Genomic DNA, 13,416 nt, shown 5'->3' with positions numbered 1-13,416 from the left:
GCTACAAATTAGGTAGCAGTGCTCATCATTCACCATAATAATTAATTGCTGAATTATTTCATCCATCTTGGCATTCAACTGTAGTAAGGGTATGAATACTATAAGACAAATGACATCAACCCAATGACCAGCAAGGGAAATAAAAAAAAATATTAAAGGCCTTCCTTTGCCCTTAATAACTAAGCACTTGGTCTCTTCCTCTTATCATATGTAAATCATCATGCATAGCAGACATAGTCTGTGGACCTGAGAAGCAAAGGCCAGCCAAACACCACTGCCTTAAAGGGACACTAAAGACAAATACCAAGTCGACATGGACTGTTTAAATACCATTCCAGAAACCTTGCAACACTTGTTTTGTGCCAATAAAAGACTTAGTATACAAGAAAACTGCATCTGAAGGGTTTGAACACCTTTATCGCCATTCAAATCTCCCGCCACCCAACCGGGGAGTGGTAACATTGCACACGCCATCACCACCCTTTGTTGCTGTCAGTGAGTAAAACGGCGCTCGACAGACGGCGGTATGGTTTCTCGCACAAAATGCAAAATGCAAATGCATGGCCATGGTGACAGCAAGCCAAGACAGAGCAGTGGATTCGTCACTGCAGCTCATCAGTACGCATGGACTGTTCGGGCATTCCACAACATCACATGGACGTGGAATTCTCTGCTACTTGCATTTTGTGCAAGTTTTGCGAGCCAGCAAAACCCGCACAGCACTATGCGATAATGAAACTACTGAAACGCAAAAGTGCGGGAGGTACAGAGTCGAGTGACAACGAAACCTTTCGACCGCCCCCGTCTTTGTCCAGGGTAATGTCAATGGGTTCTTTTTTATAAAAAAAGAAATATAACTGAACAAGTAGCATTTTGTCTTATAAATCAATACAATTATGTTTTTATAACGACTGGTTGAGCACTAGTGATAGAATTTATGTGAGGAGTGCCTTTGTCATCGGGCAAGTACTTGAATGTCCCAGGGGAGTCTCTAATCGTGTCCTGCATCTACCTCAATTTCTCGATTACTAAGGCTCCGTTTGCAATAATATTGATGCTTTAGAGATTCTCTAGCCCAAATCTATCAGTTTAGCATGACTTAATATTTGCCTTTAGTGTCCCTTTAAAGGAATGATTCCTTAAAGGGATCACAAATTATATGCAGTTCTGCAGCACTGGGTGCATTCCATCTGCGCTTGAAAGAAATATGCTATGTAAATTGTGATACCCTGTTATTGTTGTTGTGATGTATTATTTCCTGAATGCCTGCTGGCTTGCATGGGAAGCATGCAAGCTGAATGCATCCTGCATGATGGCGATGTGGCCATTTTTAAAAGTGCAGATGGAATGCCGCAATGCGCACCATGCATAACCTCATTGATAAAGCTGGTGGCACACAATTTGTAATATCTGCCATTTTTAACACAAGATTTCAGACTCCACGCTCTACAATGACATTATCTTGGGCAAGCAGGTGAGGTACCTGGCTTTACTTAAAATCTGTCAAGTAGGTTTACAAAGACGTCTAATAGAGCCACAATTTTGTCTTCTGCAAGAGCATCTGGTCACTCCAAAGAGCTCTCACCTCATGATGCAAAAATATGGCAAAGATGGCACTTTACCACATAGCTACAGTGCCTCATTCCAAGGGCAGTAGCAACTAATGCTACCGCAATGTAACAGCAGAACTGGTGATAATCATTGGAACAGAGAAGCCTGTATATAACATTTCTTTGTATTTTCAGGGCAAAGGTAACAGAAACAGCGTCCTAAATGGCTGACCTGTGTGCCGTTGAGATGGTGTGTAATGCATAGCTGTGTTTTGGCTTCCGCATGCTGATTTGCAGAGCAGCTTTGCTGATGGTTGCATGTTGCAGTTTCAGATATGCAGGCTTCCCGGTCCTGGGGCACTTTCTTTATCACATTATTTGAAGACAACGTAGATGACGTCACCGATAGCTCCACATCTCCTATGGTCATTTTTGACACAGTTTCTTTGCTCAGCAAGCTCCCAGTTTCTGTCATGACACACAGAATACATCATATGTCTCGTCAATGACGGTATACAAAGACAAACTGTCTGCTACTTCTAAATAAGGGGTCTGATATAGAATGAACACAGGAAATATACACAACAAAAAGCCAAGTGGGAGCTAGATGAGATTCCATTGTAAGAATGACTAATGTAGAGCGGTAATATATTACTGCAGTGTGAGCAGTAATACTTCCAAACCATTTCTGCCAATCAGGTTAATACAATGTTTTTCTTCTTTTTTACCTTGCCTGCTTAAAAAGATCATAGAGGTTGTGTGAAACATTTATATTCCCATGCAAGTAAAATATCTAAGGAATTTACTAAAAGGTGAATTGGCACTTGCAACTATACAGCTGTAGCACAAATTCATACATTTTCCTTGGTAGCTTTGCATGCCTTTGTTTCAGCAGAGGCTAACTACCAACTTGCATTTCCAGCATGAGAAGGCAATGCTGCCATGTGCTCCTGTGCACTCACCTGAAGGTAACGTTGGCCTGCCAATGATGAACACATTACCCGAAATTGACGTTGTGGGCACTCGGCTGCTAGACAATGTGTTTATGGCCACACTGGAGGTCACCCTATTGCACAAGGACACTTCTGGCAGGGGACACTCCTCATTCAATTCTCGAATGCTGGCGATGCAGCTACTACCGTTTGTGCTTGTTCCATTACTTTTAGGAAACTTGTTCAACCGGATTCCATTCTCTTTGCGGGCTTCATTGCGGTTCACCACTGCCTTTGGTGATGATGGTACCTGAAAAATAGTTTTCGTTTACTAAAAACCTCAAAAATGGATGTAATGTTCTTATAACGGGTCTACCAAGCACAATCACAAGGAACTAGGAAGTTTAGGGAGAACGCTGCAGGACAACAATAAAGGAGCACTAATGGCGAATGTTCGAAGTGTAACATTTCGTTTCCACTCTCTTAACAGCGACTAATACAGATTATAAGGACCAAAGCGATACCCTGTAGCTGAATGGCATGTCATAGGCTAGGCAGACACATAGGTGACCGGTCAGTCAAGCAACCAGAAGCCATAGCAACCATAAGACAACAGTACCACTACACAGATAACCATATTGAAAGAATGTGAAATGTGAAACTGGCAGTGAATGGGCATCCCAGCTTTGCATGTGAGAAGCAAACCACTTTGAAACCATACTAGTTCTAGCAGTCTTAAAACCCACAAAAAGTCCAGCCCTGCATATCTCCACACAAGTGGAAGCCAAGCTTGCCATACTTAATGGCCCCTCACCAGGTTTGGCTATTTTTAGCTGACAAGCGCAGAGCATACAATGCGCGCTAATGATCGTGTTTTCAAAGAATTACATTGTTATGCGCTGCGGAAAGGTCTGAAATTTCAATCCGAACGGCGTTTTCTCTTCCCCTCGCCGCGACCGCACTCCAAGCCCGATGGTGACGTAGTCGTGTCCACAGTGCGACGTCGCTCGTGGTGACACGTAACTTCAAGAATTATTCAAGGCAACCCCTGTTATTTGCTTAAATTGACGAATTGAAGTTTAGAGAAATAATAAAACACACAAACGGAATGTCTGCATCTTTTTTGCTTTACTTCGCACTGAAGCAAGAGAGACGTACTTCCGCTTCCTCTGCTTGTTTCCACGGTCATGGAGTCACATGCGCAGGTACCGAAACTATGCCATTTTATACCGTGTTCCCGTGCATGATCATGCTCTACGATTCGCTTGTTCTGCCTCGCTATTCGTGTAGCACTGAATTATACTGCTAGTCATGTGTCCTTGTGCACAGCGCTTGAAACTAGACATCACAACAGCTCGTGCGCAATGCCATCAGCAAAAGTGCGCAGCGCTGAAAAGAAAAAAAAGAAGAAAAAAAAAAAAAAAAAGCTGGGGCCTGTGACGTATGCGTCACACGATCCTCGAGGTCCTGTGTGGGAGAACGCAGGGAAGGAATTTCGCTTGCAGAGCTTAGACGCAGCGATTGGTGAGAGAGTCTCACTATGCAGTGGAGCTTGCCTTCTGAAATTATGGGTTCGCGGCACTGAAATATTTCTATCTTGGCTAATAATGAGCCGATTTGAAAATTTTTTTGCAGCAGAACGCTCTCTAGAGGACACGTAACAACTTATAGCATATAACCAAAATTTGCTATGGGGAGTGGTGAGGGGCCCTTTAAGGTAGAAATGGTAATGCTGCAAGTTTCTAGAGGTGATGGTGATTTGTCATGTTTAATGGCAATAGCATAGGCAGAAAGTTTTCATTTTTCTGGGGCCTGACTAGCTTTCAGAACCCCACATATTATATATATATATGTACTCTGACAAAGGCTGGTCCACCAGCCGAAAACGTTAAGTAAACACATCTTACTTCCAAAAGGTTTGTCGTCTCTTTCCTGCACATATATATATATATATATATGTGTGTGTTACTTGTCGGAAAACATGAGAATTTACAAGCCTGAGTCCACTAATACCACCAGGAATCTGGCGTCTCTCGGTGGTGTAATCTTCTTTCATGTAATTGTCGTATACTTGGCTATCACTAATACTGCTTCGCCTTTATAGAGAAAATGCAGCTTCTCTCTCTCTCTCTTTCTTTTTCTGTGAGTTCAAGTATAAGCGCTGCTGCACATGCCTGCTGTTGATTTTGATATCGAGTGAATCAGGCTAGGCCTCATTTCAGTTACTAAGTGAATTACACAAGGTGCTCCAATTATAAAAAATGCAGGTGGGAGTGCAGTCACGTTGTATCTTTCATATTTTGAGGGTTTATTTATAAGTCAGAAAAAAATTTGTATGCAATTAGTACGTCACTGAAAATAGCGCAATTAGATATCCCTTGGCTGTGCCTACATGTCTCTGACAGTTTGATAATTAGGATAGTATGTCTTGAGTTAGACAATTGCAATTACTTAATTAAACCTCCGTAACGAAAAATTACTGGCAGCTACTCCACTGTACTGTGGAAACAATATGCACCAGAGTTTCTTTGAGTAATGCATTGCTCATTTTTAAATCTTGGTGAATGAGAGTTAATTGGGACGCACTGTATACATTTATGACCTCTGCATGCAGGTGACAATGTTTCCATCTCTAATAAATGTTATAAATTATTAGAAATGCTTTTTTTTTTCATGAGTCGTTAGCATTGTTTACTGGAAAGAGAAGCAATACTGAGACGCATATCACTCCCGTGCATTTCACATGCCTTTGATAAAAGACTCTGCCAAAGGGGTCACTGAAGTCTATAGGTCTTTTTCAGGGTCAAAAAAGCATGCAAAGCAATTTGAAGCGAGGTGAACATACAGCAACATATTAATTCTCCAGGCATAGGCTATTCATACCTTCAGAAATAACTGTTAATTGGCTACATCCTTCCCTTTGAGAAATATAATGAAATTTGTCCTGTGTATATATTTAAATATATTTTGTATGTGCACAGTGTTTATAGTATAAATTTAGAACAATGTTGAAGTGAGAAAATACAGATGAGGCAGCCGCCACAGGTGCTTCTAATGCGCTTGTTCTCCTATAGTCAGGATTTGCAGAAATAAAGCGAAAGTATGAATTAAAAGCCATGCACGTCAGCGCCAACAATATGTAGTAAGATATTATCCACAATGAAATTTTAAGTGAAAAGGTTGAGGCAAGTCAAAAGAAACCTCAAAGGATGTGGATGAAAAAGCTCCACTCTTAAGCAAAATTAAACCCTTTGGGTTGTGCCTTGCCACACAACAATAATTGTCATCTGTCTTGTCTGCATTTCCTTTAACGCTGCCAGCCCGGTACTTCCAAGTGATGGACAGCATGCGCGTTATCAGCATAACAGAGCATTGTCGATGAGAAAGTAGTGATTGCAGCGTTTTCAAGAAACTCAGTGTGGCAAATATACGACCCAAAGGGTGTGACTGTCTTTAGAGTGTAGTGCGCGGGAGCACGTTGGCGACAATCTTCGCCGCGCAACTTTCCTCTTTCCATGCTGCGGCCGTCTGTTGCAGGTCCTCTCCCTCTCTCAAGATCTCCAAGATAAAAATGCAAAAGCGGCGCTGTGTCTTTTTTTTTTTTTTTTTGCTATAGCAATTACATGGACAGTCCAAGCGCATTTCTGCGATCGGCGTCACCATCATCGCGCGCCCTACCCTGTACGTGCAAGCGAAAGCGTGCGAGAGGAGCCGATGATCGCAGCTCAATCTCGCCCACACAAGAGGGACGAATGCGAAGAGGAAGTGCGCCGTGTTCTCTCGTGCGCTAGGCACCCAACATTCCGAGGCGCCAGGGGGGAGGGGAGGTGGGGTCGCGCGGCCGTATCTTGAGAGCGATCTGTGGACAGAGTCTACCAGGGTTGTCAGATTGGGCTATTGATAGTAAAATTGGGCTACTTTTTATGCGGGTTGGCGTCGAAAATTCCGAATTTGCTACATGGCTATATTTGGGCTATTTGTGTCTTTAAGGACTTCTAAGTCCCGAGGACTGCGTAAACACTGACGAAATTCGGGAACGCTGGTTTATGAAAACTCAAAGCTGATTGCTGCTACTAAGATATGTAGACAATCTCGAAGGCTGTGTCTTTGGGCAATATCGGCTCTGGCAGGATGACGTTAAGCTACGGCTGCCATGTTGATACGTCATTCCAGCGCTAAGCTTTCTTTTTGTTTGGGCTCGGCGCTGTCTGCTGCCGGTTTACGCGTGGTTTAATACGGAGAACAAGGGCTGACAGCTGTCGAGTGAGTGTTCCGTGCCGGCTGCTATAAAGAAAAATACTTACACACCTCAAGTATACAAGGTCCTGAATACTTGGCTGCGCGTATTGAAAACAAGAGTTGCGCTCACCGCTGCACTGTTCCTGCTCAAATTTTGCAGAATGATCGCATTTTGGCGTCGACTTCGTTTAGTATAACACTTAGCACGATTAGTCGCCTGTTTTTTAAGACAAAAATTAGAAACTGTTTTTGACTATGGGAACAATGGTGTCTAAAAAGCTGGCCCTGGCACAGACTTGTGTCGCCATCTGCAGTCGTATGCAGTCGTATGCAGAAAGCAGTGTTTCAGGAAGTGCTGCCACGTGTTACCCGCTCCTGGAACAGGCGACTGCCCTCCCCGAAACGCTTTCTGCAGATGACGACAGGTGGCGAGACAAGTTCATGCTTGCTATATGCCTCGATGTCCTCCTCGCCTGCCGCTCCGTAGCGGTGGGCGAGGAGGACATCGAGGCACCCTAATGCTTGCTAATGCTTGCGCCGTCGCGGCAGCAGCTCGCATCCCCATAAGCGCAGGCAAATGTGTACTTTTTTTTTCTTGGAAACCAGGCAATTAAGTGTGCCGAGTGTTACATTAAACGAAGTCGACGCCAAAATGCGATGGTTCTGCAAAATTTGAGCAAGAAAGAACAGTGCAACGGTGAGTGAAATTTTTTTTTTAACACGTGCAGCTAAATATTCAGGACACTGTACGTACGCGCGTCGTGGCATGTCATTTTCACCCATGGTCCTTCAATGTTTATCAAGGGTTGCTTATTGCTTGGTTTTCTCGCAAATAACATTATTTACACAGTAACATTACGAAAATATCTGCAAGTCGCCTTAACGAGAAACCTGACGGTTCGATTCTTGACGTACAGTGCGCGTCACCCTTGTGCAGAGCGCGGTAACAGAGAGCTTTAGAATAGGGGACGCAAGCGGCTTGCGTACGCAAGAAGTAGGAGCCACAGTATCGCGCATGCGCAGGCCCCTACGTTCAGATCTGCACATGCGCAGTACCGTTGCTCCTAGTTCTTGCGTGCGCAAGCCGCTTGCGCCCCCTCTTCTAAAACTCTCCAACAACGGCCGCCGGGGCGCTCCGTAGGCAGCTAGTGACGTCTAACGGTAGCTGTTGGGCTCAAGATAAGAGGTGTCTGGGCATGCAGCGGCCGACGCATCTAATCTCGGGCCCGGTCACTAGCATTAGATGTCGCTGGCTGCCGTCGTTCCCCCGCTCTACACAAGGGTGACGTGCACTGCACATGCTCAGGGAAGCTCAGTAGTCTCGACTGTCAATCAAAATGAAATGTTCTGCTCCAGTATCACCAAGCATCACCAAGTTATAGGCTAGCATCAGGAATTCAAAAAGCAGTGCCGGAGATCTAATGTTCTGCCTGTTGTCTTAGCTTGCTTTGTCCTTACTTGCGCTGCCTCTTTCGAACGCAGCCATTGAAAGCATGTTGTTCAGCCAGGTTTCACTGACAAAGAATGATCTGAGAACCCACATGCCGAATGAGACACTGCGTTAAGTTTGATCTGGCAGAGAGTGGGGACTGCTGCAAAGATTTTCAGCCAGATGAGCAGTTACTGTCGTGTTTCAACTCTGCAGTTCTGTATGGTCCAAGTTGCAGTGGGAGTTAACTCAAATGGGGCTGGACTGTATATTTAATACATTTGCATAAATTTCCAGCATGAGAAGTATCAACTGGGACATTAATGCAATGTTTCCCATTCTTTGTTTTAGTCAAGCGGCTTTGTATTACGTAAGAGTTTCAATTGTTTCATGGTACTTTTTTGAACGTTGCATATTATACAATGATAAGCTCTGTAAATACATGTTCGCCCACGGTGAAGATGGCAAGGCTCACCAAAGGTTGGCGAGTGATTCCCTTGCCAACATCAGTATGATAATTCACCGATTTTCATACCGTACTCTTGCGACAATTTTTTCCCTTGAAACTATGTGCATACGAGTAATTGCAATTATGGCTTACTTTATATATGCACATACTTTATGCCCACTGTGATTCCTCTTTGTTCATCTTACTATTCATTACATTGTACTTTGCTCACGCATATTTTCAAGATGTGATGAAAAAGAAACTATGTTCGACATACACAATGGGTGTTCGTGGTACTGTTACATCCATAATTTTATTATTTTTGCCCACATCGCAGTAGTGGTTGGGCAAAGAGCTATTGCCAGTTTGAAAAAGCACATATGGTGTTCTACTGGCTTCCTATTCCGGTGTATAGTGCTTGAATTTGTTAGACAAAGGGGTTTACGCTGTACTTAACTTCATGACAGCCATGCACGACCCATAAGATAGATTTTAAGGCGACAGCATTAGGAGCTTGTGTCGCAGAAAAGCCGGTGTCGGCGCCGTTGGCCATGAGCGAAAAATCCCGGAAGGCAATTCATAAATAAATAAAAAACTTGCAAGATGGGTTGGGTGCCAATCAAACCAGGGTCTCCGGAGTGTTGAGACAGAGACGCTACCACTCAGCCAAGAGTTCGATAGTTCAAAGTGGGACAAAAGCGCCTCTAGTGAATGCGGTGTTGCCTTAGAAACGTGCCGTAGAAAGTTACACTGCGGTGCATATCCATAATTATGAGCATGTAAATTACACAAGTCGCAGTTACACGAGTAGCAAAGTATGTTTCCGCTACATTTCTTCTGCGCTCTGCACACACGCAGAGCCATCTTGCGGCAAACACAGAAGACCTCCTCACAATGTTCGGCGCTGCCCCGACACGTGGCACGCCACTCGCCCCATGATCGCGTCAGCCTTCATGGTGCGTCGCGGCCCGGCTGTCCGTGCCGATCACGACGTTTGGCTCGCGTAATCGTTTTGAGTGGGCGGTGTGAATGGGGTGCGATAACGCTATCGCGTTCCACTCTTGAAGGCGAAGCTTAAGCGTCCTCCAATTTTGTGTGTTCCCTAGTAGAATTAATTTTTAAAATTCTTTTTAATCGCACTCAAAGTAAAGTACACAGCCCCTCCCGAAAATTTCACAACACATGCATTTGTGCCTGGATTCACAGAAATGTATATGTTTTTAGATTGCATGCATTTTGCCCGCAAATCCCTGTTTAAATATTGAGCAGTTCAACTCATTTCAATGCTAATACCAGCTGGACTATTGCCAGCACCGTTATCCAGGTGGCAATTAAAACTATAAACTTTAATTCACCTATTGTGTTCTGAGCCAGCACGTCGTTCTGTTTGCTCCCACTCACAGGTGAATTGCAGTCACAACTGCCACTTCTTCACACAAGGAAAATGCGAGAAGGTTTCAAGTTGTCTCCAGAGTTCAGTGTGCCTCCAAGCAGCAGCATTTGCTAACTCAGCGTCGAGCTGCTTTAGAGTAAATTGAAAGATAAAGAGAGGGTGGCAGAGAAGTAACATGTTTGTTGTATAAATCAAGCCTATAGGAAAGGCATCCCTATTTTAATGCCTTGAGTTGGGGCCACCTCTTGGGCACTCGATTGTGACCAGCCGAATCTGATCCTCGAGGTTGGAGCTGGCAATATTAAGCCCGACTCTAATAGAAAAATCCCGGGTAAAGTGAGGTGGGAATTAAAGTTAGCTCAAAATGGTGGCTAAGTAAATACCAATAAGGTCATGAGTAAATCGGAAAAGAAATTATTCGGTTCACTGTAACAATGAGTGGCATCTAATGTTGAATTCCAATGGCGGAGTCGGAGCAAGTTTTTCTGCTCGTTTCGGAGCAAGTTTGTTCCAATGACAGAGTGAGGGTGGGAGTAAGGTGTTCCAATGAGAGAGACGGAGGAGATTCAGAGCGGGAGTCACTCCGTGGAGCAGAAAAAGATGCTCCGCCAAAATCGGCGGAGTGGACCAGAACTCTGCGTGACGTATTTCCTTTACCACGTTTGTCTACTGGGAGGCGCCACCGGTCACGACTCGCGAGGAATCAAAAGCTGCTGCAAGCTTGGCGAGATATCCATTCCGCACTTAAAAAAAAAACAACAGGTGAACGGCGCTGAAGAGACAAGTGACCGGTGCGGCGGTGCTGGGAGCAAACAGCGGAAGGAAATGACAACACGCAAGGTATCCTGGGTAACTCGGTGATAGAACTTCCACTTCCGCCTTGCTCCGACAGCGCAGGTTATGTTCCACTCGCGGATCTGGAGGCGTTGCTCTACGCCAGAGTCAAGTGCTCACCCACAGATTCCGTCGGCTGCTCCGACTCTACCATTGGAATTCAACATAAATCCGCGTCCGAGTGGCAGCTCCCACTAGAATTCTTTACACAGATTTTGAGGCCAGTGTTGTGCTAGTCGTACGCGGTGGAAGTAATTTTAGAGCCGGAAAAATATGTGGTGATATTTGGACACCATCTATAACACACCTGCAGAACATAATAAAATGTTTTGGCTATGTTTTTGGCTACTTTTCACTCTCTCAAAATATTTGTATGGCTATTTTTGGGCGACATTTTGAGATCATTTGGCTATATTTTGTTGGGACCACCTGGCAACCCTAGAGTCTAGTTGCATTGGCAGCTCATAGCTTTGTGCATGCTGTGCATTCTCGGTGCTCACTCTGCGCTGAAGCGATAGGCAGCACAAAATGGCACAAATGTCACTTTGCTCGCTGCTGTTGCCGCGTTTCCGCACGCCAGCATTTTGACAGCAAGTGTCCATATTCATCGGGTCTGATGTGTTCATGTTTGCTGTGCACGCTGACACCATGCTTAGTATTTTAGTTAGCAAGCGAATGTTTACAAGTTGACACGGCTGATACTGAAGCTGTTGTCACCCACATCTCAATATGAATGCCTGTTTCTAATGTTTATTTTATTAACCACCCCTTATGTAATACCCCTCTAATGGGGTTTTTAAGGTAATAAAGTAAGTGAAGTGAAAAGTACTGTACTTACTTCATACGGCTGTCTGCTAATTTTGCTATCGCAATCGATGCTTCGCTTTTTGGGCGAAACTGCGTCTTTTCTTCTTAATTTTTTTCATGTCACATATTGGAGGCTATGCTCTTTATCTACGTTGTGTTCTGCTGAGAAGTGGCACCAGGAAATATCTATAACACTGTGGCCGTGGCATTTATTGGCGCTTGCAGTACCAAAATGCATAGCCTTTGAGATTTGTGGCTATTACTCAAAGGAAAGCATCGCTGCGATATGTGTTTGGATGCCACCTATCTGTATAGTGGAACTCAGCAGCGTGCAGCCGATGCATCTACTAAAGTACAATGGAGACCAACATCGCAGCAGGTTGTGATGCGTTTCGAGAGTGCATTTTAGAGGGCAGCTCTTGTTCCTGAGGCGAGCATCGGTGCGTGCAACCAGTCACGCTGCGGCGCTTGCGCTGCACCAGCCGAAATGCCGTCCCCTCTAGACTTCAATGCATGCGCCATCGGCTGTTACCTTCAGAGCATGCGCAGAATCATCCCCAACCTGCGCACCGCTTTGAACGGCTGCCTGCGACCATCGGCGAAGCGGCGTGGGCACCTTTTTTCCCATGCCATGCAGTGTGGGTTGGCACATTCGGTGCTATGGTCGCACAGATGGAGCAAGAGCCATCTCAACATCGGGCCGCGTTGGCCACGTCCGGTTACATTGGCTGCGCCAGTGCTTCAAACTGTAGACGTTGTTTGCGTCAACGTGACATAGCACGTGCGCGCACGCGCTCACGCTACATTGGACTATATACGCGTCTTAACCAAGCGATATTTTTTCTATGACTTTCATTAGTTCGAATTTTGTATCATTAATATTTTCGTAGCATCATTGCGAAATTAGAATTATCTAGCTTTTACTGTATATGCAATATGTCTGTAAAGAGGGCTACAAATCAATGATTGTGTAGATGGCGATAAGATAAGTGTACTACAAATGTAAGCTTATATGTCAGACGACATGAACTGCTGTTATAGACCTGTTATATGCTCCACACATAGTTGTTTTAAATGAGCAGTGTGCCCTCATCAAAGCCCTTCAGCACAAGGTCCCAGAGGCCTGTGCTATTCTTGTGAAACCGCACTATTCTTGTGAAACTATCTAAGCTAAAACCTCCATTCGTTAAGGCAGATAATTTCTAATCTGACTGCATTTTAATTATAGAACTAATTTAGAATAAGAAACATTGTAGAAGTCAAAGTTTTGCTCAGACTAGTTCAGTCAATTTCCAGTTGGCCTGATAATGCTGACAGGCTTAGAATTTCATTCCTAAGGATTGACAAAGAGGATTTATTATATATACAGTAACCCCAAGTTCCAGCTGGAGGGAAGGCATTTGCAAAGAGCCTGTATTTTACCAAAGCAAGCACAGGTTAAAGCTTGCAGAAAGAAGTCATGCAGACAGATTCAGTGGCAAACCCATTTAACAAAGTGAGTACAGTCCTCTTTGTCTACATGAGGTGGATTGTTTTATTACAAGTATTATTAGTGTCATATGAAATGTGAACAGCGGAGTGCATGGTCAAAGGTACTGTTTGTGTCATCTGTCAGTCATAAGAGGCAGCCACACGTCTAATTTGGCTGCTGGTAGCAAGAATGCATACACAACAGGAATATTGTTGCTTCTGCTTTCTTGGATGGCAAGCCCGCACACCTCTACTGCACCAGCAGCCAGCAATATTGCACTGCACCAGTAGCAGCTGATGGAAACACGGCACAA

The 13,416-nt window shown here is 44.4% G+C and overlaps 1 protein-coding gene across 2 annotated transcripts in view; it reads right to left on the bottom strand.

Moving 5' to 3' along the window:
• The window catches only part of LOC142560377 (uncharacterized), a 157,237-nt gene that overhangs the window by 31,440 nt on the left and 112,381 nt on the right, over nt 1-13,416 (bottom strand). For both annotated transcript variants that reach the window (XM_075672432.1, XM_075672442.1), the window contains exons 15-16: nt 2,513-2,792; nt 1,783-2,018 (exon numbers count right to left, since the gene is read on the bottom strand). In XM_075672432.1, coding sequence (XP_075528547.1) covers nt 1,783-2,018; nt 2,513-2,792 — 516 coding nt within the window. The remainder of the gene's footprint in view (nt 1-1,782; nt 2,019-2,512; nt 2,793-13,416) is intronic.

The sequence above is a fragment of the Dermacentor variabilis genome, chromosome 1 (assembly GCF_050947875.1).
Source record: "Dermacentor variabilis isolate Ectoservices chromosome 1, ASM5094787v1, whole genome shotgun sequence".
NCBI classification, from domain to species: domain Eukaryota; kingdom Metazoa; phylum Arthropoda; class Arachnida; order Ixodida; family Ixodidae; genus Dermacentor; species Dermacentor variabilis.
The sequence above is the reverse complement of the archived record's forward strand: the minus strand, read 5'-3'. Positions and strand labels throughout refer to the sequence as shown.